General features: G+C 43.0%; 1 protein-coding gene and 1 long non-coding RNA gene across 2 annotated transcripts; both read right to left on the bottom strand.

Annotated features, from left to right (window-relative positions):
• Positions 1 to 907: 907 nt before the first annotated feature.
• LOC140845532 (syncytin-1-like) lies at positions 908 to 11,281 on the bottom strand. Its single transcript, XM_073219926.1, has 2 exons — positions 9,844 to 11,281; positions 908 to 975 (listed from the first exon to the last, which is right to left on the bottom strand). Exons 1-2 carry the CDS (start codon positions 11,279 to 11,281, stop codon positions 908 to 910), a joined length of 1,506 nt encoding a protein of 501 aa, XP_073076027.1.
• A 419-nt stretch (positions 11,282 to 11,700) lies between these two features.
• Positions 11,701 to 23,450, bottom strand: LOC140845066 (uncharacterized). Its single transcript, XR_012123703.1, has 4 exons — positions 23,323 to 23,450; positions 21,420 to 21,555; positions 17,656 to 17,857; positions 11,701 to 11,724 (listed from the first exon to the last, which is right to left on the bottom strand). It is a non-coding gene; the product is annotated as an uncharacterized lncRNA (long non-coding RNA).
• Positions 23,451 to 25,924: the final 2,474 nt, after the last annotated feature.

Here is a 25,924-nt window from a genome sequence, read left to right as displayed (position 1 = left end):
TAACTTCTCTAGTATCTTATTGCCTAACTTAACTCACTTATTGAGCTACTATAGAGACTGCTGATTCTTTATTTCTCTCCTTTCTTATTCCTCCTACTCCATTCTTTATATGTTGGGTGTTTTATTCTGTGCTCTTCTGTGTTTCCTTTAACTGCTTTTATGGGTAGTTGATTTATTTTTTTCCTTTAGTTAGTATTTGGTTGGTCTGCTTTCTTTCCTGTGATTTTATTTTCTCTGGTGACATCTATTTAGCCTTAGGAGTGGTCCCATTAAGAGCAGTCCCTCCAAAATACCCTGTAGAGGTGGTTTGTGGGAGGCAAATTCCCTCAACTTTTGCTTGTCTGGAAATTGTTTAATCCCTCCTTCATATTTAAATGATAATCATGCTGGATACAGTATTCTTGGTTCAAGGCCCTTCTGTTTAATTGCATTAAATATATCATGCCATTCTCTTCGGGCCTGTAAGGTGTCTGTTGAGAAGTCTGATGATAGCCTGATGGGTTTTCCTTCGTAGGTGACCTTTCTTCTCTCTCTAGCTGCCTTTAAAACTCTGTACTTGTCCTTGATCTTTGCCATTTTAATTATTATGTGTCTTGGAGTTGTCCTCTTGGGGTCCCTTCTGTTGGAAGTTCTGTGTGCTTCCGTGGTCTGAGCAACTATTTCCTCCCCCAGTTTGGGGAAGTTTACAGCAATTTCTTCAAAGACACTTTCTATCCCTTTTTCTCTGTCTTCTTCTTCTGGTACCCCTATAATGCGAATATTGTTCCATTTCGATTGGTCACACAGTTCTCTTAATATTCTTTCATTCCTGGAGATCCTTTTCTCTCTCTCTGCATCAGCTTCTCTGCCTTCCTGTTCTCTAATTTCTGTTCCATTAACGGCCTCTTGCACCTCATCCCATCTGCTCTTAAGTCCTTCTAGAGACTGTTCTATGTCCCGGCCCGTGGGACGAACATAGGGTGTAGCCAGAGACGCCTGCAAAAATGAAACAAGCAAGAGACACAAAGAACGACCAGCAAGACAGGGTGTCTGATCAAGCTGGCACAGTTTATTGTTTGCAAGCTCAATTTATACAGGTTAGCAAGTAAGGGGTGGGTCAGGAGATAATTGGACCTTAGGTGGCGCCGGCGGGAACGTGTAGAGGGGTGATTGGGCCTTGGTTGGTGCCAGCGGGGGCAGAGGACCCGGAAGAGAAGCAGGGAGTTCTCCATTTTGTGGGTGGGGGCCTTTTGGTCTCCGGCATCTCCTCCCTTTCTGTTCTTTAGGAGGGGTTGGAGCAGCACTTAGGGTGTTTTGAGCCGCTTATCTACTGGGTAGATGGTGCCTGTCTTAGGTTTAGAGGTCTTATACCTGGCCTCTGTTTCCAGGAGCTTGCCTCCTTTCGGAGTCGACCTGGTAGAGTCAGGGGAGCTTGCCCTAATACTGGATCGGCCTATATAGGAGCTTGCCCCAGTATTAGATTGGCCCCTTTTAACCAGAGGTCTTATATCTGTCCTGTATCTTTACAGGTATATCCTCTTAATTACCCGTCATTGACTACCTGTCTAATTGCCCAGGACCATTGTCAAGGGACAGGATGAGAAAACCTTGACATGGCTCTTTTTTTTTTTTTTTTTTAGAGGGCATCTCTCATATTTATTGATCAAATGGATGTTAACAACAATAAAATTCAGTATAGGGGGTCAACGCTCAATGTACAATCATTAATCCATCTCAAGCCTAATTCTCGTCAGTCTCCAATCTTCTGAAGCATAACGAACAAGTTCTTACATGGTGAACGAATTCTTACATAGTGAATAAATTCTTACATGGTGAACAGTACAAGGGCAGTCATCACAGAAACTTTCGGTTTTGATCATGCAATATGACCTATAAACAATCAGGTCAAATATGAATATTCGTTTGATTTTTGTACTTTATTTATATGTTGATCCCACATTTCTCCTATTATTATTATTATTTTTATTTTTAATAAAATGCTGAAGTGGTAGGTAGATGCAAGATAAAGGTAGAAAACATAGTTTAGTGCTGTAAGAAGGCAAATGTAGATGATCAGATGATCAGGTGTGTGCCTATGGACCAAGTATTAATCCAGGCTAGACAAGGGCAGCAAAACATCCACGGATGCAGAGATTTCTCTCAAAGCAGGGGGGGTGAGGTTCTGAGCCTCACCTCTGTTGATCCTCAAATTCTCACCTGATGGCCCCCCTGGAACTGTGCCTGTCTTAGGTTGTTCCTCCCTTGAGGAATCTTACCCGTCTCTGGCTAACCAGTCATCTTCCGGGGCCATACAGGGAAATGTAAAGTTGGTAAGTGAGAGAGAAGCCATATTGTTTGCAAAAGTTAGCTTTTTACTTCTTTGCAGATTTATGCCCTGTGGCTTCTATGCCCAGCACTTGTCTTGAGGTACTTTACCACCTGGAGGAATTATGATACTCGGTAAATTCGATATGAGGCACGAATTCAATTTAAGGGTTGTAATTAGGAAGGAAGAAGAAAAGCTATAGATGTAGCATATGAAGGAAACTTGGGAGGATTGATTATTTCTTTGACATATCTTCTTGTATACTACCTTAAGTACGTACAGGTTTTAAACTACTAACTAATTTGCACACACATATTAACATAATAGGAATACGGTGACATGAACAAAGCAAATCTATAATTACCATCCATCTCTAGTGAAGCCAAGAAAACCATTTAGGCACCCTAGGCATTTGTGAAAATTTATCTATGATATGATGGATATAGTCCAACTGTACTTGAACCATCAGACAAATTAAAGCAGCCCATTTCTGGGATCTGTTCACATCCCATATGTTCTTTTAACCATAGATAGTCTATAGTCATGAGATTTCGGAGTGCTACAACTTGCACTCCTCCCAACTCCTGGTTGAGTTCCAACAGTACAGATCCGGTCAAATACGTTGTCTCACTGTATGCACATGCCAGCCTAGACATCTCCCTCCTCATTCTTATGGCAAGTCCAGGAGACGGTGGGCTGGATGCAGCCACAACCGCAGCATCATCCGGATCCCTGTGGAGGCTTTTTGATGATCATCCCCCAGCACAAGTCCTCCAGAGAGTGGTGATGCCGGAAGCTCCTCCTCATATCATATCTTATTTCATTTTCTGGGTATCCAAGCTAGGCCTTGATCTTCTGTTAGTCCATTTTTGGGTTCTGTAATTCTGCTGCTGTTTTGTTCCTTCAGTTTTTCCTTTGATCCTATACTCCTCAGATGAGTGAAATCATTTGGTATTTCTCTTTCTCCGCTTGGCTTATTTCACTGAGCATAATACTCTCCAGCTCCATTCATGTTGCTGCAAATGGTTGAATTTTTCCACTTCTTATGACTGAGTAGTATTCCATTGTGTATATGTACCACATCTTCTTTATCCATTCATCTACTGATGGACATTTAGGTTGCTTCCAATTCTTGGCTATTGTAAATAGTGCTGCGATAAACATAGGAGTGCATCTGTCTTTCTCAAACTTGATTGATGCATTCTTATGGTAAATTCCTAAGAGTGGAATTCCTGGGTCAAATGGTAGGTCTGTTTTGAGCATTTTGATGCACCTCCATACTGCTTTCCACAATGGTTGAACTAATTTACATTCCCACCAGCAGTGTAGGAGGGTTCCCCTTTCTCCACAGACTCGCCAACATTTGTTGTTGTTTGTCTTTTGGATGGCAGCTATCCTTACTGGTGTGAGGTGATACCTCATTGTAGTTTTAATTTGCATTTCTCTGATAATTAGCGATGTGGAGCATCTTTTCATGTGTCTCTTGGCCATCTGTATTTCTTTTTTGGAGAACTGTCTGTTCAGTTCCTCTGCCCATTTTTTAATTGGGTTATTTGTTTTTTGTTTGTTGAGGCGTGTGAGCTCTTTATATATTCTGGACATCAAGCCTTTATCGGATCAGTCATTTTCAAATATATTCTCCCATACTGTAGGGTTCTTTTTGTTCTATTGATGGTGTCTTTCGCTGTACAGAAGCTTTTCAGCTTAATGTAGTCCCACTTGCTCATTTTTGCTGTTGTTTTCCTTGCCCGGGGAGATATGTTCAAGAAGAGATCACTCATGTTTATGTCCAAGAGGTTTTTGCCTATGTTTTTTTCCAAGAGTTTAATGGTTTCATGACTTACATTCAGGTCTTTGATCCATTTTGAGTTTACCTTTGTGTATGGGGTTAGACAATGGTCCAGTTTCATTCTCCTACATGTAGCTGTCCAGTTTTGCCAGCACCATCTGTTGAAGAGACTGTCATTTTGCCATTGTATGTCCATGGCTCCTTTATCAAATATTAATTGACCATATATATTAGGGTTAATTTCTGGGGTCTCTAATCTGTTCCACTGGTCTGTGGCTCTGTTCTTGTGCCAGTACCAAATTGTCTTGATTACTATGGCTTTGTAGTAGAGCTTGAAGTTGGGGAGTGAGATCCCCCCTACTTTATTCTTCTTTTTCAGGATTGCTTTGGCTATTCGGGGTCTTTGGTGTTTCCATATGAATTTTTGAATTATTTGTTCCAATTCATTGAAGAATGTTGCTGGTAATTTGAGAGGGATTGCATCAAATCTGTATATTGCTTTGGGCAGGATGGCCATTTTGACGATATTAATTCTTCCTAGCCATGAGCATGGGATGAGTTTCCATTTATTAGTGTCCCCTTTAATTTCTCTTAAGAGTGACTTGTAGTTTTCAGAGTATAAGTCTTTCACTTCTTTGGTTAGGTTTATTCCTAGGTATTTTATTCTTTTTGATGCAATGGTGAATGGAATTGTTTTCCTGATTTCTCTTTCTATTGATTCGTTGTTAGTGTATAGGAAAGCTACAGATTTCTGTGTGTTAATTTTGTATCCTGCAACTTTGCTGTATTCCGATATCAGTTCTAGTAGTTTTGGAGTGGAGTCTTTAGGGTTTTTTATGTACAGTATCATATCATCTGCAAATAGTGACAGTTTAACTTCTTCTTTACCAATCTGGATTCCTTGTATTTCTTTGTTTTGTCTGATTGCCGTGGCTAGGACCTCCAGTACTATGTTAAATAACAGTGGGGAGAGTGGGCATCCCTGTCTGGTTCCCGATCTCAGTGGAAATGCTTTCAGCTTCTCGCTGTTCAGTATAATGCTGCCTGTGGGTTTATCATATATGGCCTTTATTATGTTGAGGTACTTGCCCTCTATTCCCATTTTGCTGAGAGTTTTTATCATGAATGGATGTTGAATTTTGTCAAATGCTTTTTCAGCATCTATGGAGATGATCATGTGGTTTTTGTCTTTCTTTTTGTTGATGTGGTGGATGATGTTGATGGATTTTCGAATGTTGTACCATCCTTGCATCCCTGGGATGAACCCCACTTGGTCATGGTGTATGATCCTTTTGATATACTGCTGAATTCTGTTTGCTAATATTTTATTGAGTATTTTTGCTTCTACATTCATCAGGGATATTGGTCTGTAATTTTCTTTTTTGGTAGGGTCTTATCCTGGTTTTGGTATTAGGGTGATGTTGGCTTCATAGAATGAGTTTGGGAGTATCCCCTCTTCTTCTATTTTTTGGAACACTTTAAGGAGAATGGGTATTATGTCTTCTCTGTGTGTCTGATAAAATTCCGAGGTAAATCCATCCGGCCCCGGGGATTTGTTCTTGGGTAGTTTTTTTATTACTGTTTCAATTTCTTTGCTTGTAATTGGTTTGTTTAACTTTTGTGTTTCTTCCTTGGTCAGTCTTGGGAGGTTGTATTTTTCTAGGAAGTTGTCCATTTCTTCTAGGTTTTCCAGCTTGTTGGCATAGTAGTCTTTAATAATTCTTTGTATTTCTGTGGAGTCTGTCGTGATTTTTCCATTCTCATTTCTGATTATGTTGATTTGTGTTGACTCTCTTTTCCTCTTAATAAGTTGGGCTAGAGGCTTATCTATTTTGTTTATTTTCTCAAAGAACCAGCTCTTGGTTTCGTTGATTTTTGCTATTGTTTTATTCTTCTCAATTTTGTTTATTTCTTCTCTGATCTTTATTATGTCCCTCCTTCTGCTGACTTTAGGCCTCATTTGTTCTTCTTTTTCCAGTTTTAATAATTGTGATGTTAGACTATTCATTTGGGATTGTTCTTCCTTCTTCAAGTGTGCCTGGATTGCTATATACTTTCCTCTTAAGACTGCTTTCGCTGCATCCCACAGAAGTTGGGGCTTAGTGTTGTTGTTGTCATTTGTTTCTATATATTCCTTGATCTCTATTTTGATTTGTTCATTGATCCATTGATTATTTAGTAGCATGTTGTTAAGCCTCCATGTGTTTGTGAGCCTTTTTGTTTTCTTTGTAGAATTTATTTCTACTTTCATACCTTTGTGGTCTGAAAAAGTGGTTGGTAGAATTTCAATATTTTGGAATTTACTGAGGCTCTTTTTGTGAGCTACTATGTGGTCTATTCTGGAGAATGTTCTATGTGCACTTGAGAAGAATGTATATCCTGTTGCTTTTGGATGTAGAGTTCTATAGATGTCTATTAGGTCCATCTGTTCTAGTGTGTTGTTCAGTGCCTGTGTGTCTTTACTTATTTTCTGCCCGGTGGATCTATCCTTTGGGGTGAGTGGTGTGTTGAAGTCTCCTACAATGAATGCATTGCAGTCTATTTCCCTCTTTAGTTCTGTTAGTATTTGTTTCACATATGTTGGTGCTCCTGTGTTGGGTGCATATATATTTAGAATGGTTATATCCTCTTGTTGGACTGAGCCCTTTATCATTATGTAGTGGCCTTCTTTATCTCTTGTTACTTTCTTTGTTTTGAAGTCTATTTTGTCTGATATTAGTACTGCAACCCCAGCTTTCTTCTCACTGTTGTTTGCCTGAAATATGTTTTTCCATCCCTTGCCTTTTAGTCTATGCTTATCTTTAGGTTTAAGGTGAGTTTCTTGTAAGCAGCATATAGATGGGTCTTGCTTTTTTATCCATTCTATTACTCTATGTCTTTTGATTGGTGCATTAAGTCCATTTACATTTAGGGTGACTATTGAGAGATATGTACTTATTGCCACTTCAGGCTTTAGATTCGTGGTTACCAAAGGTTCAAGGTTAGCTTCTTTAGTATCTTACTGCCTAACTTAGCTCGCTTATTGAGCTGTTATATACACTGTCTGGAGATTCTTTTCTTCTCTCCCTTCTTATTCCTCCTCCTCCATTCTTCATATGTTGTGTGTTTTGTTCTGTGCTCTTTTTAGGGGTGCTCCCATCTAGAGCAGTCCCTGTAGGATGCCCTGTAGAGGTGGTTTGTGGGAAGCAAATTCCCTCAGCTTTTGCTTGTCTGGGAATTGTTTGATCCCACCATCATATTTAAATGATAGTCGTGCTGGATACAGTATCCTTGGTTCAAGGCCCTTCTGTTTCATTGAATTAAATATATCATGCCATTCTCTTCTGGCCTGTAGGGTTTCTGTCGAGAAGTCTGATGTTAGCCTGATGGGTTTTCCTTTATAGGTGTCTTTTTCTCTCTAGCTGCCTTTAAAACTCTTTCCTTGTCCTTGATCCTTGCCATTTTAATTACTATGTGTCTTGGTGTTGTCCTCCTTGGATCCTTTCTGTTGGGGGTTCTGTGTAATTCCATGGTCTGTTCGATTATTTCCTCCCCCAGTTTGGGGAAGTTTTCAGCAATTATTTCTTCAAAGACACTTTCTATCCCTTTTCCTCTTTCTTCCTCTTCTGGTATCCCTATAATACGAATGTTATTCCTTTTGTATTGGTCACATATTTCTCTTAGTTTTGTTTCATTCCTGGAGATCTTTTTATCTCTCTCTATGTCAGCTTCTATACATTCCTGTTCTCTGGCTTCTATTCCTTCAATGGCCTCTTGCATCTTATCCATTCTGCTTGTAAATCCTTCCAGGGATTGTTTCACTTCTGTGATCTCTTTCCTGACATCTGTGATCTCCTTCCGGACTTCATCCCACTGCTCTTGCATTTTTCTCTGCATCTCATCCCACTGCTCTTGCATTTTTCTCTGCATCTCATCCCATTGCTCTTGCATTTTTCTCTGCATCTCTGTCAGCATGTTCATGATTTTTATTTTGAATTCTTTCTCAGGAGGACTAGTTAGGTCTGTCTCCTTCTCAGGTGTTGTCTCTGTGATCTTTGTCTGCCTGTAGTTTTGCCTTTTCATGGTGATAGATATAGTTTGCAGAGCTGGTACAAGTGACCGCTGGAAGAGCTTCCCTTCTTGTTGGTTTGTAGCCTTTTCCTGGGAGAATAGCGACCTCTAGTTGCTTGTACTGGGCAGCTGTGCGCAGACAGGGCTTCTGCTTCCTGCCCAGTTGCTTTGGGGTTTATCTCCGCTGTTGCTGTGGGCTTGGCCTGGCTGGGGCTGTTCCTCCAAAATGGTGGAGCCCCGTTGGAGGGGGAGCGGCCAGGAGGCTATTTATCTCCGTAAGGGGCCTCTGTGCTCCCTGCTGCCCAGGGGGTTAGAGTGCCCAGAGATCCCCAGATTCCCTGCCTCTGGTCTAAGTGACCTGTCCTACCCCTTTAAGACTTCCAAAAAGCACTCTCCAAACCAAAACAACAACAGCAACAATGAGAGAGGGAACAGAAAGAAAGAAAGAAAAAAAAAAAGGAATAAACAAGCGATTTTTTTTTTTTTTTTTGTCTTCAGGTGCCGGTCTCAGGCACCCGCTCACTGGTCCTGCTGCCCTGTCTCCCTAGCACCAGGGTCCCTGTCCTTTCAAGGCTTCCAAAAAGCACCCACCCACCGGTCCCGCAGGGAAGGAACGCTCGATATTCTTTGTCCTCAGGCACTGGTCCCAGGCACCCGCTCACCAGTCCCGTCGCCCTGCCTCCCTAGCACCGGGGTCCCTGTCCCTTCAAGGCTTCCAAAAAGCACTCGCCAAAAAGAGAGAAAAAAAGGGGAAAAATGCGCGATTTCTTCCGTCCTCAGGTGCCGGTCTCAGGCACCCACCCACCGGTCCCACAGGGAAAAACGCGGGATATTCTTTGTCCTCAGGTGCCAGTCCCAGGCACCCGTTCACCAGTCCCGCCGCCCTGCCTCCCTAGCACTGGGGTCCCTGTCCCTTTTAGGCTTCCAAAAAGCACTCACAGAAAAGAGAAAAAAAAAAGGGGAAAAACGCGCGATTTCCTCTGTCCTCAAGTGCCGGTCTCAGGCACCCGCCCACTGGTCCTGCAGGGAAAAACGTGGGATATTCTTTGTCCTCAGGCGCCAGTCCCAGGCACCCGCTCACCAGTCCCGCCACCCTGCCTCCCTAGCACTGGGGTCCCCGTCCCTTCAAGGCTTCCAAAAAGCGCTCGCCAAAAAGAGAAAAAAAAAAAGGGGAAAAACACGCAACCTCCTCCGTCCTCAGGCACCTGTCTCAGGCACCCGCCCACCGGTCCCGCAGGGAGAAACGCGGGATATTCTTTGTCCTTCGGCGCCGGTCCCAGGCACCTGCTCACCGGTCCCGCCACCCTGCCTCCCCAGCAACGGGGGCCCGTCCCGCTAAGGCTTCCAAAAAGCGCTCGCCAAAAAAAAAAAAAAAAAACCGCTCCAGTTTCTCTCCACCCGCCGGGAGCTGGGGGGAGGGGCACTTGGGTCCCGCCGGGCCAGGGCTTGTATCTTACCCCCTTCGCAAGGCGCTGGGTTCTTGCAGGTGTGGATGTGGTCTGGATGTTGTCCTGTGTCCTGTGGTCTCTATTTTAGGAAGATTTTTCTTTGTTATATTTTCATAGCTCTATGTGTTTTTGGGAGGACATTTCCACTGCTCTACTCACGCCGCCATCCTGGCTCCGCCTGACATGGCTCTTTTTTATTCCCAAGTTACTGCTGGGTCTCTCCTGGCGCAAGGCTCTATATAAGTATCTACCTTTATCAGCTAATGCAAGGCGATGATAATGAACTTGGATAGGCTTTGCAATGAGAGAGTCGATTTGCTGTTTGATTAGCATTGTGAGTCTTTTAAAGGCCCAGGGGCCAAAGGAAAGTATTAGTATTAATCCTAGGAGTGGGCCTAAGATGGGAAGAAGGTAGGGGAGGAGTCCATTTAGTCCTGTCCAGAGAGGGTTGTCACGGAGCTCTTTTTTCCTTCTTTCGAGATCGTCTTGAAGAGTCTTTATCTTGTCTCGGACGACGCCTGACTTGTTAGCATAGAAACAGCACTTTTCCTGTAAAGCTAAACAGATACCTCCCTGTTCTACTGTGAGGAGGTCTAAGCCTCTACGGTTTTGCAAGACTACTTCTGCTAGAGAGTCTATTTGGTCTTGGAGATCATTGATTGTTCCTGAGAGGGCTTGGACATCGTTGATTAGTTGATGGGACAATTTATGATAGGAATGTACAGCTATTCCTGCTCCTGCTGTTCCTGTGGCCACTGCGGTAGTAATCCCGAGGCCTACTAGGAGTGGGATAAGCTGAATGGCTCTTTTAGAGCATGGATGCCCTGCTATATACTCAAAGCTGGGTATGGGGATAGGTTCTTCTCCTGGGATAATATTAATATCTGGGAGAATACTGGCTTGCACACATAACCCAGTCCAATTTGTGGGTAGGGCAGTGAAGGCCAGGTTTCCTCCACAGACAAAGTCTTGTCCAATAGCGGGGCAAAGAGATGAGGTATAATTAAAAACTTGGGAGCAATCTGTGAAAGAGGCAAATCCTATGTTTACATCATCACTATTATTCTGGGGCTGCTTGTGTATGCATAGGGATGTGTTAAATCCTACAGGCTGTACTCTAAAGGGTGAGTTAAGGGTACAATTCTGTTCTAGCAGTGTATTGGTAGCGTTAGTGGGAATTGCGAGGGGCTTAGGCGTACCAAGGGTCATGCATAGCCAGCAATTTTCAGCAAGGCTGGGGTTAGTAGCGTTTAGTGTGCTATGGGTGGCTTTTAGGATATCAGCAGTCTGGGTGTCAAGATCTATGCCACGAGACTTGGGCAAGGCTAGAGGGTGATACTCTAGGGGAGGGTATATTTCTTTAATAATTTCTTCAATTTTCTTTTGAACTTGGGCTTCTCTCACTTTGTCTGTTGGTCCACCGCCATCAGTGTGGATCGGGGCTTGCGGTGGCCAGCAAATCGCCTTGCCAAGTTGGACATGGCAGGAGGCCTGTGCATATTTAGAATGTCCTCGGGGGTTGCTATAATCATACTCGCCTCCAAAGGAACCAGTATAACCATTTTGTAAGATAGCTGTTAGATATTTTTTTGCCATCGGCACCGGTGCAGTGTTGGACAGTGCGGTAACAGGTAGAGTGTAATTCAGTGGCTTTTTGGCAGGGGTTGGGACAAGGCCCTGGTTTGCCATTAACTGTAGGTATAATTTTGGGCTTTCTTACACATTTCCAAGACTGGGGCTGCCAACCTACTCCGGACACAAAGCTATCTGCTGTGAGGTATGCTAATTTGTCTTGTCCTCTGGTAGTAAATTGACGTTCAGCAAAGTATTTTGTCCCTTGAGATGTTATTTGTGTATGTCCTCTCAGACTGGGTTCTACGTCCGTTATTCCTCCCTTACAATAACAAGGGCTTCCATACAATTTAGTGAGGATTTCTTCCTTATTTACAGGGGCAAATCCTCCTAGGACAACAGTGACTATTACAGTAGCGATAAGGGAATGGATAGTAGACATGATGACTTTTTAGGGTTCAATGAAAATAGGCGAGATCACTGGTAGTGGGTCTACAACTGTGCTAACAAAGGTTAGGTGGGTTTACCTTGTCCAATGATGATGAATATTTAACTTCTTCCTGAAAGGCAAGGAAAAACTGTTCTCAGGGAGGATTCTCCTCCCTGGAATGTATTGGGTTATTATTAATATGTTTTAAAGGGGTATTAATGGGTTTGACAAGGCGCTCAGGTAACCATCGAGGCCCATTTCCCTGTGTATCATATACACAGGCGTGGCCTCTACCCCAGATGAGAACTGGGTCGGGACCATGCATTTAAAGGTTAGAGGATCTTTCCATAAGACTTCTGCAAATTGGTTTTTTGTTTCTTGGTGCCACAACCTGTCAGCGGCAGACTTGTTGTGGTTGTCTAATTGTAAAAAGTTGAGCGTGAATAGTGCATGATTAAGGAGGTTTTTTGGAGAGTTTTTTATAGGGTAAACAGTGTTGGTTTTAAGCTTATTAATTGTATTCTTTAGTGTCTGATGGGTTCGTTCGATTATTCGTTGTCCTTGGGGGTTGTAAGGAATACCTGTGATATGCGTGATTTGGAATTGATGGCAGAAATTTTGAAATGCTTGTGAAGTGTATCCAGGCCCATTATCTGTTTTAATAGTTTGGGGTTTACCAATAACAGTAATGCATTGGAGAACATGGGCTATGACATTTTTGGTGGCTTCGCCACTGTAGAGGGTGGCAAATATAAAACCACTGTAGGTATCAGTAGTCACGTGAGTATATTTTAGAGTTCCAAACTCAGGGATATGGGTGACATCCATTTGCCAGATTTCATTAGGGAGTAGACCTCTCGGATTAACTCCTAAATGAGGGAATGGCAGTAAGGTTACACACCCCGGGCAGTCTTTAACAATTTGCCTAGCTTGTTCTCTGGTGAGTTTAAATAAAAGTCGAAGAGTGTGCGCATTCACATGGTGAAGAGCATGGTATTGACTAGCTTTGGTGACTGCATTGGTTGAAATGGAATATGTGAAGTGGGTATTTTTGTCTGTGAGGGCATTGCCTTGGGAGAGGGAACTAGGAAGGTTAGTGTGGGCTCACAGATGTCCAATATAGAAAGGGGCTTGTATGAGTAATATAAAGGTTTGGAGTTGTTGGAAGAGGGAAACAGCATTGGTAGAAGGTTTAATATAAGGGACTGTTTCTAGAATAGGAACTGAATATGCTATGTAGGCACTGTCGGTATACAGATTAAAAGGGATTTGGCTCAACATTTTAAAAACTTGTAAGATAGCAAATAATTCTACAAGTTGGGCTTATTTAAAGGGTGATTGAATACTGTAACTCTGTGAGTTTATAACATAGGCAGCAATACCAGAGGAGGAGCCATCAGAAAAAACTAGAGAGGCATTTTCTAAAGGAGTGGATGAGGTTATTTTTGGGAAAATAAAGGGATGTAGTCATGAGAATTGAAGGAGTTTATGTGAGGGATAGTGATTATCGGTTTTACCTTGGAAAGAAGCAAGGGATATAATCCAGTCATCTACATTCTGGGACAGCCAATCTGTTTGTTCTTTTGTATAAGGAATGATGAGCTGATCAGGGTCTCTGCCAAAATGCTGGTGGCTTTTTTCTCTGCCTATTTTTATGATCTTTGCAACTAGTGAGGGGTATGTGATAAGAACTTTAGGTGGGGAGGAGGGCAAATGGATCCATAACAAAGGATTATTTTGCCATAAAACTCCAGTAGGGGTATGTGGCGTATTACAGATGATGAGAGCGAAGGGCCTGTCATAGGATAGGAACATAATTTGTTGTTGTTTTATAGCTGTTTCAACAATGTTTAAAGTTTCTTTTGCCTCAGTGGACAGTTTCCGAGGGGATAAGGGATTGGGGTCTCCTTGTAGTATATCAAAAAGAGGTTTTAACTCTCCAGTGGTTAATTTAAGATAGGGTCTGAGCCAATTAATGTCTCCTAAGAACTTTTGGAAATCATTCAGTGTTTGTAAGTGTGATGTTTTTAATTGGATCTTCTGGGTAGTGATTTTGTTTGAAGTTAATTCAAAGCCAAGGTAGTAATAGGGATCTGTTAATTGAATTTTGTTTGGAGCAATTTGGAGACCAAAAAAGGTGAGATGGGTGGTCAATTCTTGGCTACATTTTAAGACTTCAGAGTTGGATGCTCCAGCCAGGAGGATATCATCCATATAATGAATGATATAGATGGAAGGCCACCGGGGTCTGAGGGGATCTATGGCTTGGGCTACAAATTTTTGACACAGTGTGGGGCTGTTTGCCATACCTTGAGGGAGTACTTTCCACTGGTAGCGATGCATTGGCCCCTTAAAATTGGTGACGGGATTACTAAACTCAAAGCGTTCTCTATCTTGGGGATGGAGTGGAATGGTAAAGAAACAATCCTTAAGATCAATAATGATCTTGAAATAATTAGCTGGGATGACTATTGGAGAGGGGAGACCGGGTTGAAGGGCCCCCATTGAGAACATGGTTTTGTTGATTTCTCTGAGGTCTTGGAGGAGTCTCCATGTTCCTGATTTTTTTTTTAATTACAAATATAGGAGTGTTCCAAGGAGAGGTGGTGGGTTCTAAGTGTCCAGCAGCTAATTGTTCCTGTACTAACTTGGTGGCTGCTGTAAGTTTTTCTTGATTTAAAGGCCATTGATCTACCCAGACAGGAGAGTCTGATTTCCATTTTATTTTGTCTGCGTGGGGTACAGGAAAGTCAATGGCCATCACAGAAAATTTTTATTCCCTATTCCTAAATGGTCATTCTTGGGTATGACAGTAAGGGGTTCTTTTATACCTTGGCTACTTTTTCCTAGGCCCTGGCTGGGCAGATAGCCTTGATTAAGCATTTGTTGCATGATTATATCATTCGGGCTAGCCATGACAAGTTTCAATTGAGATAAAATGTCATGTCCCCATAAGTTAATGGGTAACCCAGCTACTATATAAGGTTGGACTTGTCCTGAATTCCCTTCTTTATCTTTCCAGATTAAAATCTTAGAACTTTGTTTGGGGTTAGTGGATTGACCAATGTCTTTTAGATGGGTTACAGACGTACTACAGGGCCAACTAGGAGGCCACTGTTGGGCTGATATCACTGTAGCATCTGCTCCTGTATCAACTAATCCTTCAAAGGATTTACCATCTAATTGTAGGGTTAACGACGGCTTTTCGGTGGTGATTTGTTGTACCCAATAGGCATCAGAAGAGCTAAAGGCAGCATTTGATCTGGAATTTGTATTACAACTTTTATATGTTGACTCTAACAGGAGTAGCAGGAGTTGGGCTATTCGCTCTCCTTTAGATATGGATATCGGGCCGGTTGGAGCAGAGGCTAGGAGGGTAATTTGTCCTGTATAATCATTATCAACAACTCCTGGTATAGTATGGAGGCCAACTAATGCAGGGCTTTTTCGTCCTAGAGTTAGACCAAAGGTGCTGGAGGGTAAGGGCCCATAGGTTTCTGTAGGGAGCAGCTGGGTACCTTGGTCGGGTATTAATATTGTGTTGGTGGTGGAACAGAGGTCCAATCTTGTGCTTCTTTGGGTGGCACAGGAGGGAGAACTGATGTCTGCGTAGGGAAGATTCGCTGCTGTTGAGCTTGGGGAACGAACCTGATAGCCCCTTGGTTTATGCTCGGTGATGGGGCCAGGGGCTGGCCCCTCTGGGAGTTTCCCTGGAGCAGTGGGAGGGGTGTGCCTTCAATAGTTGTCTTAGAACGGCATTCCTTAGCCCAATGTAAACCACGCCGGCATCGAGGGCAAACAGTTTTGGGGGAAGCGCGGGTCAGGTGAGGCTGGGTCCCTGTCGGACACTGGCGGGTGAAGTGTCCTGGTTGCTTGCAATTAAAGCAAGTTTTTTGTTTATTGTTATCTATTTTAATGTCTTTAAGTGCCATTCCTATGGCTAATCCAATTGCGTGAGAGGTTCCTATGCCTGAGCAAAGTTTAATATAATCAGAGAGACTGCCAGAACGGTGAGGTCTTATGGTTTCTTGACAGGTTGGGTTAGGATTTTCATAAGCTAGGAGTTTAACAAAGGCACTTTCTGTTTCTCCTCCCCCGACTAGTCACTCAGCAGCGTCTGTTAGGCGACTAATGAAGTCGCTGTAAGGCTTGTCAGGACCTTGGCGGATTTTTGCTAGGGAGGTAGTAGCGGAGCCTTTAGGAGGAAGGCGCTGCCAGGCCTTAAGGGCTGCGTTTTGGACTTGAGCTAAAAGGCCTGGGGGGAAGGCTGCTTGGGCTTCATTTGTTTCATAGGGGCTTCACCCGAGCCGTTTATCTCTTGTCCATGAGCGTGAAGTTTTACTTTCACTATTGTGCTGCGCAGTCTCACAGCAATTTTCTACAAAGTCAGTACGCCACAAAACATACTCTCCTCCTGACAAGGCGGCTCGAGCTAGGGAAAGCCAGTCATTAGGAGTTAGCCATCGATCACTCAGGCTTTCAATTAAGGCTAATGTAAAAGGAGCTGTGGGGCCATAATTGGTAACAGCTGTTTTTAAGTCTTTTAGGTGTTTAAGGTTAAGGCGGCGATATTTTTGGGCATTAGCTGGGTTTTCTATATGATTACCAGACTCTTCATTGTCTGAGGGCTCTCCCTCGGAATTCTGTTCTTGGTCTGGAGTATCTGGGTCTTGGGAGTCTGGGGCGTTCTTGTCCTCGCTCTCTTCTCTGACTTCCGGGGGTGTTTCTGGGTGGCGACCACGGGTGAGTGGGTGACCGCAAGTGACTGGAAAGGCTAGGATTGGGCTTTTAGGTTTCACTTTCTGTATGGGTTTTTTAGGGAGTGAGGGAGTCTGCATGGGGTTTAATGATGTTAGCTTGGCATCAAGGGCTTTAATCTCTTTAATGAGCTGAACATGTTCACGTTTTTGTTGCAAAATTTCTTTAAGTGAAGAGACTTCTTTGGTTAGAGAAATTTTTGCTTGTCGGATGGGGTCAGATGAAAGGGGGAAGTTGTGAGATGTCTCTAGATCAGGGATTTGAAATATAGGAACACATTGAGGGGAAATAGGTTTATATGGAGGGGGTCTGAAGCTTCTATTAGTGGCACTAGAAGGGCTGGTGCTGTAAGGCGCCAGGGGTCTTCATGTTCATGGTAATGGACGGCTTGCTCTTCTATGGGCTCTTCATTTCTTAGGTTTAAATGATCTGTTTGGTGTCTTAAAGATGTGAGCATAGGATAGATATTTGGGATTTTAGGAGGATCAGGGTTATCGTGAGTGTCTGGACATTTTATATTAGGTTGAAGTTGGGGATTCTTTAATAGAAGCAGTAGGCTCTTCAGGGATATCTACGGCTACTGAAGGACAGGCAGAGGGTGGTCGAGAGTTTTCCTTAAGGGCTATTTCTCCTGTTTTAATGATATCTTTAATGTCAGGATCTTGAGAATGAACCTCAAGGATGTCGTGAATAAGGTTCCAGTAAGAAAATGCTGAAACAGGAACCTTTTCAGGGCCAAAGGTCTGATAAAAGTCTTGGAGGGCGTCACCAACTCTCTTCCAAAGTTTATGATCGATAGTGCCTTCAAGGGGAAACCAGGGGCAAATTTCATGAATAAAGGAAAAAAATTATCTTAAGATCTTTTCTTTTAACCCTTACACTTCGTGTCCTGAGGGACTCCTTGAGTCCACTAAGAAATACCTCGTGGGAGTTCAGTGAGTTTCCCATTAGGATGGCTGGGATTTCTGCTTTATGTAAGTAGGAATTTTACTAAATCAGCCACGACCACGCCAATGTATTGAACTACTGGAGGTATTCTCATCAGCTCAGGCGAGCCCTTGCTTACGTAGGATGGCCGGCAAGTATAATCTGCTTGCTTGGACCCTCTAGGGCAGGGACTCTGTAGTCAGAGTCCCTTGTGCAGGCTAACGACTGTTAGCCCGAAGTAAGCACAAGGTTTTCAGAAAGGAACAACCAGGGGACAAAACAAGGAATAAATCATGGCAGCAAACTAGAGAGAGGGGATCAGTGAGAACTCACAAGAGGCATTTAAGATGCTTGCTTGGGCGATGCGTCTACTCACCTCTCCAGGATCTGTATTTCGGACGGGTGAGCCACAGTGATCCTCAATGCAGAGTCGACATCAGATGAGTACCCGTGTGATGACTCAAATGAATGCCTGGCCAGGGCTTATGAGCAGACGTTTCAGCAGGAGTCCCGGTGTCCCACGTTGGGTGCCAGTTGTCCTGGCCTGCAGGACAAACGTAGGGTGTAGCCAGAGACGCCTGCAGAAATGAAACAAGCAAGGGACACAAAGAACGACCAGCAAGACAGGGTGTCTGATCAAGCTGGCACAGTTTGTTTGCAGGCTCAATTTATACAGGTTAGCAAGTAAGGGGTGGGTCAGGAGATAATTGGACCTTAGGTGGTGCCGGCGGGAACGGGTAGAGGGGTGATTGGGCCTTGGTTGGCGCCGGCGGGGGCAGAGGACCCGGAAGAGAAGCAGGGAGTTCGCCATTTTGTGGGTGGGGGCCTTTTGGTCTCCAGCAGTTCTATGTCTGTAGTCTCCCTCCAGACTTCATCCCTTAGCTCTTGCATATTTCACTGAAGATCCATCAACATGGTTATGACCTTTATTTTGAATTCTTTTTCAGGGAGATTGATTAGGTCTATCTCCCCAGATTACTTCTCAGGGGAGGATGTCTGGGTTAGTCTGGTCTGTATCAAATTCTTCTGCCTTTTCATGGTGATACAGGTAGTTGCGGGAAGCTGGTGCATGTGTTGGCTTGAAGAATGTCCCTTCTCGCTGGTTTGTGGCCTTCCTCTCCCCCTTCACTAGGTGCTGGGTTCTCGCAGGTGTAGATGTAGCCTGGCTGTTGTCCTGTATCTTCTGGTCTCTCTTTAAGGGATAGTTGTACTTGTTGAATTTTCAAAAATATGTATGGTTTTGGGAGGAGATTTCCACTGCTCTACTCATGCTGCCATCTTGGCTGCCCTGGACTTAGGTCTTTTTTGTATGCATATTTGACCTCTTTATTTTTTCCATAACTCTATTTTCAATGTATTTTATCTGATTTGTTTTATACCACTTAAAAATCTTGCCCAGCTATCTTTCCCTTGACTTTTCTTCTATTATGATTTATTTCTATCACCTTACTTGATGCTTTATTTTCCATACTTTATTCTTTTTATCTGCACCTTTTGCATCTTCCATTTCCAAGATCAAGTCTTTTTCTGCTTGTTTGAATTTGGAAAATTTTAGTATTGTAGTGATTTTATATCATTATTATGTGAATTTCCTCCTCAGTTTCTTACGTGTGTCAATTGTAGCATCATCTCAGCACACCAAGCAAGTATTCTTACCTCCTCTCACTTCTTCTGATTTTGCTTTTTCCATCATCATGGCTCTTATTTCAAGGGGATATTTCCTGAGGCTGTACTTCTGGGTTATTTTGGATATGCTACATTTTCATGTATTTTTTTTATTATACAATAAACATCACTAACATCAATCCTTATTTCCACAAACCTAATAGCATATTCCTAGGTTTATATTTTTTCCTACTAGAATATTTTCTCCGAGAAAATTTTCAAACAGATCTCTGTGAGATACTACTTTGGAGTACTTTGGAGGTCTTATTTTCTGATAACATGTTTTTCTGTGCCCTCATGTTTAAAAGACCTTGGCTGAAAGTAAAGGGTTAAAACATGTTTCTTTCAATTTTTAAAAATGTTATTGCCTTGTATTCTTATCTCCAGTGTTGCTGCTGAAAACCCAGATGTCAATCAAATCAATTTTTCTTTAAAGGATAATCTGACATTTCATCATTTCGTCAGGATGTTACAAAACAGAGTATAAATCATTTTACAATTATAAAGTTAACTAAAATATCAATGCAGTACAAAAAGAATTAAAACCTTCTTGAGACATATAACTATACAGGAAAATTAGGTATCACACACTCACTCAGTGAAAAAAAAAAGGAAGAAAAATAATGAAAGACACAGTCATTAGATGCAAGTATGGTATATACTTCGAACTTCCAAGGAATTAATGCTGATAGCTGGCAGCCAGCCTAGCAAGCTATCTGTCCAAAATTACTCTTTTGTCAAGGAGAATAAGAGGAATTAGGTTTTCTCAGTGATGTGATGAGAGATGTGTTATATTTCTTTTTAATATTCAAAATAAAGGTAAGTAAAAGTGGAGAGTAGGAAATAATGTACCTTTTATGTACTAAATTTGAGGAAAACTACCATATTTTTATGAATTTGAAAGGATATCGTAAGTTGCATCCCTTTTTAGAAGTGTATTTTTGAATTGATGGTATGTTATTTAAAAATGACATGATTCCAAACAAGTAATGGAAAGATAATTATCTTCTTAATTCTTAGAACCTGGATTTTTTGAAAGCTTAGGTGTATTCACACATGGTTTGTTTTCATAAAAATTGAATCATGCACCTGCTCCTGTGGTTAAAAAGCAAACAAACGTGCTGTAGATGTATCTGAGATTCCATGATCAAAATCAACCTCTCAACAAAGCGTGGAAGACTACGATAATTGCAAAAGAGAATACAAATTACATAAGACTAAAAAAAAATTCAACCAAGTAAACCTGAAGATCTAGTTGCTCTATTAAGTGATTCATGAACTGAGCACCATCCCATCTTGCAAGTAGAGGGGGCCTCTGAGGAGTTGTACAAAATGGAAGGTTTTTGGAGGAGGGGCGATGGGATGTGAAGTTATTAACAAAAGAAAGGAGTGGTTTGTTTCAGGCGAGGACATCTTTTTGGTGGAAAAGGAATGGCAGGTTTTTATCATGCAGATCGCCTCATTAGCACTGGTCAGGAAATTTCAGATTGTTAAAAGGTGAATCCGTGAAGGAGGTTGAAACTGTAATTGTCTTGCTTTGCTGTTGTGACGTGGGTGGCAGATGACTTCATTTGGGGCTTTCTTGTTTTTAAACAATGCCCCTTGTGATCACACTCTCAGCCTAACTGAGTAAGAGGTGTGTTTACAAAAAGTAAGGCCGAGATACAGCGGGAGCAGGAATGCACCATGAGCGCGGCGGCGGGCCTGCGGGGCGGCTGCGGGGCCCTAGCTTGGCCTCGCTGCGTTGCCCTTCAGGCGCGCTGGCGCTCCCGCCGACTCCAGCTTTGACAGCGGTGGGACTCGCGTCGCGTTGCCATAGAAAAGTCGGAGCTCAGGCTGGCGCGGGGCAGCCGTTAGAGCTGGGGGCCGTTAGGGCTGGGGGTCATTAGGGCTGGGGGCTGTTAGGGCTGGGGATCGTTAGGGCTGGGGGCCGTTAGGGCTGGTGATCGTTAGGGCTGGGGATCGTTAGAGCTGGGGATCGTTAGAGCTGGGGGCCGTTAGGGCTGGGGATCGTTAGAGCTGGGGGCCGTTAGGGCTGGGGATCGTTAGGGCTGAGGATCGTTAGGGCTGGGGGCCGTCAGGGCTGGGGACGTTAGGGCTGGGGGCCGTTAGGGCTGGGGATCATTAGGGCTGGGGGCCTTTAGGGCTGGGGGCCGTTAGGGCTGGGGATCGTTAGGGCTGTGGATCGTTAGGGCTGGGGATCGTTAGGGCTGGGGGCCGTTAGGGCTGGACCAGGGGATTTTTTCTCAGATCCTCACCATAAGAACCTGGTGGGGAAACTATCTCAAAATTATAGGGGCTCCTCTATGATTGGGGCCCTAAATGTTTCTCACTCTCACATGAGTCCTTGCTCAGCTTCCAGCCATTCATCATGATTACTAGTGAAGTTCAATGGTCCCACCCTCCCCACTCCAGTGGCTTCTGTTGTATCTCTCTGGATGCAGCTGTCTCTGCAGAGTTCAGGGTACGGCTTACCTTGAACTTTCAATTCTCTGATGGATCTAAGAAAAGCCATTGATTTTTAGTTTATCCAGATTTTTCTTGTTGTAAAGATGAGAATGGTGAGTTCCAAGCTTTTTACATGTCAGAGTCGAAACCAGAAGTCTGCAAACTAAAATAACATCCTTTTTTACCTGTCTGATTGGCAAACTTAATACACAGTGTTAGAGAGGGCGCAAGTGCGTGTTCTCATGTGCTGCCGATGGGAACACCTGAACTGGGTGTCATCTTTCTTGAAAGTAACTTCACATTATCCAAGTTTAAAATGCACAACCCCTATGACCTAGCAATCCCACTTCCAAGATTTTATTCTACAGGTAAAGCACACACAAGTGTGAAAATATGTATGTCCAGGAACATTTCCTAAATCATGGTCTCCAATAGCGATAAATTGGAAATAATCTAATGTTTTATCAATATAAGAATGGTTAAAAATCAACAGTTATGATTTATTTACTCTGTGGCTATGGTGTAGCCCACTAAAAATGTAAGTAGGTTAATATACTAAAATAACATGTCCATGATACTCTGCTATGTGAAAATCAAGTTATGAAAACTTATATAAATATAATGTTATCTTCGTAAAAACAAAACCACCCAATCTCTGTGTGTACATGGGGTGTGGGGGTGGGTATGAACAGATATGTATTTAAATCTTCTTGGATAAAAGTCTCAAAGTGCAAACACCAAATACTAGTAGTTAATGGCTTCTCCTTTAGCAAGGAGGGGAAGCTTCTGATTTTAGGGGAGACTAACACATTTTAAGTAAGTATGTGTTCTTTTTATGCTTAAAAACATACACATAAAGGAAGCAGATCCTATTCCTCAGTTAAAGAAAAAAACTGTCTGGGAAAAATGGCAATAACCCTTAGTTCATATTTCTAAACAATTCCAGGAATCTTAAACAAGTCGCATTTTGGTCTAAATAAAAGACCTCTTGGGAATGGAGCAGAGAAGGAAACCCACTTACTTCTCTGCCTGTGGGACAGGTTGGCTAACCTTAGCCTGTGCAAGAAGGAGCACAAGGCCTGTGTCCATCTAACTCATCATCATCACTCTGGTGTCCACACCATGTCAAGTACCTCACTATATATTGGTCGCTTTAATAAATTAAGTGGAAAAAAGTGACAATGGTTTCGTGACAAATTACTATACCATGTACCATAGGGGAGTCTGGCAAGCAGTTGATCAGAAGTTTCTCTGTTGTTACTGAATTTAGAGTCTAAACCCAAACTCGAAAATTTAAATAGGAAGTTACTGGCCCAGAGCATTGCTGAGGAAATTAGTGGGAGTGAGAAAGGGTGCGGCTCATTGACTGAGAATCCTTCTCATACAAAATCACAACTGCTATCCTCTGCTCAACTTTCTCTCTGCCAGCTCACAAAAAGGATCACTTATTCAGGAAATGACCTACAAGTAGAACATTCTAATTGTAATTTTTACATTCAGAAAGATTATAGCAAATGGAGCTAGAATCAGGTTTACCTGGGGGATTAGTGCGTTAAAGTGTGTTTCCACAAGCTATTAGGATGAAATTACAGATGAGACAGACTGAGGTTTATGGAGCACCTCCTAACTGCTCACTGAGGTATTCCCCCTGGAGTTCTTTTCACTGCATTTTATGATCCTTCTGTAGTAAGTGGAGACTATTTTTACATGCATACATCAGTAGGCCTGGGGAAGATAACTAAAACATATTTTCTTTGGAAGAATAATGTCCTATGGGAGACAGAAATATCTACAGGTATCTCAGATCGCAGCAATTCCAAAACCTTGCTTAGATGCAAACCCTATTATGGATTTTTTGGGGGTGTGGCTAAGGGGAATGAGTCAAGAAGGGACAAGTCAAATTGCCATGATTTTTATAGAAATGACTTACCCAGGAGGCAGCAGCTTTCAGGGTGATCAGTATGTAACCATTTAAGAGTTCCTTGTCTTCTGTATTATTTCAGCACTGATGTTTAGAGCAAAGGTGGTTTTGATACCTAGATGAGGTGGACGTTTAAGTGTATGGTTCAGTATTGTTAAACATTTTCACACGGTTGTCCACAGATCTCTTGAACTTTTCATCTTGCAACACTGAGGCTCTGTGTCCCCTAAACACTGATGTCTCTTGCCCTCCCCTAGCTCATAGCAGCCCCCTTTCTACTCCATCTATGATTTTTGACTGCTTTTGATGCATCATGTGAGTGGAGTGGTATAGTGTCGGTCCTTCTGTGACTGGCCATTTCACTTAGCTTTATGTCCTCAAGGTTTGTCCGTGGTGTAGCAGTAACATTCCCTCCCTTAAAGGGCTGCCTGATACTCCATTGACTGCACAGGCCCCATTTTCTTTATCCATTCATCCCTTGAGGAGGATGGGTTGCTTCCAGCTTCCTGCTGTGAGTTCTTCTGGGCACCTACCCAGAGGTGGGACTGCTGGTTCACATGGAAACCTTTTGTCTTTGTGATTGAATGTGTGCAGGCCTTTTGTGAGAGTAGCATGAGCTGTGAGCTGTGCAAGTCAGATTCCCTGCTGTGTGAGCCCCCCTGTCACTGTGGGTCCTCTTCTCCCCCCTGTCCGTGGGAATACCTATAAATACTCTCCTTGATAATCTCTCCCTGAGAGATTAATTATACAGATATAATCACCGTGACTTCTTTCGTGTTGTGCCAGAAAACGTCCTGCATCCTCAGATCTCCCAAAATAAACACCAGATTCATTGGGCCAGATTTCATTTCTAGGTGTGCACTGCTGTACTCACAAGTGCCTTACTCCAGAATGTTCCATCCAGACCAGAGAGATAGGCCTGGACAGAGAGAACCAGGAGGAAACTCAGGGGTACAGAAGCCAGATGCAACATGTCTGCCATCACCCACTGTTGACCAGAAAGTGGACCAAAATATGTCTCCCAAGTTGTGGGCTGCATGTCCACTGTGCAGTATTTTGCAAACTTTGTTATTATGACACAGCAAGAAACTGCCATGTGATGGTTCACTACTTGGCTGTGTATGTGTCACAAAGCAACACTTAGCCTGTGTGATGATCTGATATTTAATACTCTAGTCCCCTTTTCACAGGAGTTGTTTGCCTTTAGCATTGGGTACAGTCCACTGGGCACAAACTGTACTTCTAGGACTGGGTCTGTGGGTAAAATTGTAACATTTCCAGAATATCTCGCTTGGCTTTGATGCATTTGCATATCCTCAGGGTTGGAGAGAAATTCATCTCCTTGTCAATGGGTAATAACCTGAACAACTGAGGGCATGTCTGAACCTGAGAGATTAAGGGGAGGGGCTTGCTTGCTTCTTCTGGAGTAGGGGGGAGAGATGTGCTGGACTGCAGTTTGCAAGCAATAAATGGGTTTTAAACTTTATACCTCCCTGTGACTGATTTTGGGTTTTAGAGGTACTTTGCCCCAGGATTTCCTGTCCCCAGACTTACAGGTCTTACCCTTTCCATCCCTGCCTCCTCTGGCTTGGTTCTATTTTGTTTGTTTCTTACAGTGACTCACATCTTCTGATCAAAGGAAGGAATCCTGGTGGACACTGACTTGTGCAGGAACACCCAGGGGGCTCTATCTCTAGAGATCACCCCTAGGTATGGGTTTGCCCCTCTAGACACTGAGAATCACATCTTTCTCCCCAAAGCTTTTATGTTTCTGAACCTTATCAAATATGGCCAATTTTTTCTGATCCGAGTTCTTGCTCAGTGAAGAGATACAGATACATACAGGGGCTGGTAGTATAATCAAAAAAGATTAATTTTCTAGGGTGTCTGTATTTTCTACCCAATAGTAGAGGCATTAGTCAATGTTCCTTCATTCACCTACCTACAGAGTGGAGATAGCTTAATTTTTTAAAGATTGCTGTTTGTTTACTTCTTCCTCACATAATAATTAGACATTTTTACTGCTTTCAAAAGACAAGTATCATAGCCATGTTGCGTCCATCCCACTGTTCAATGAAAATAGTGACTTTCAAAAAATGTTACATGTAAAACAACCACACTGAATTCCAAAGGTGTATTGGAGACCATTAGACTTTCTGAAGGAGCCGGGGTAGGTCACTTGCAGATGGCAGGGCAGCAGGGCTCCGTGGGCTCCATGACTGGGTGGCGTGGGTGCCCAAAGCACAGCCCGCGCCCTCCGCTCCCCTCAGCCTGAACCTAGGAAGGCCCGCTGCCCGGAAAGGAGAATTCTCTCCTGGATATATATGGATACTGTCCAAACACTGGGAGCTCATTGCTGCTGGCCGGGAACATGTGGGCAAGTCTCCCACCCTTTACTGACTGCCTGTGAATGAAGCTGTATGTACATCTCCCAGGACAGGAAGTGATGCAGAAGAGACAGTTTCCCAGTGTGTGGTACTGGTGGCAGAGAAGATCTTCATTCTTCAGAGCACTTTCTATACTAACAGTTTGTGATAGTTGTGTGGTTGGTGCCGACAGAAAAGGACTTCTGTAACTAGGTGTAATTCCGGGGAGAGGAAATCCCCGGGCA

Source organism: Manis javanica, chromosome 2, assembly GCF_040802235.1.
Source record: "Manis javanica isolate MJ-LG chromosome 2, MJ_LKY, whole genome shotgun sequence".
Classification (NCBI taxonomy): Eukaryota; Metazoa; Chordata; class Mammalia; order Pholidota; family Manidae; genus Manis; species Manis javanica.
Note: the sequence above shows the minus strand (reverse complement) of the source record. Positions and strands in the feature narration are given on the sequence as shown.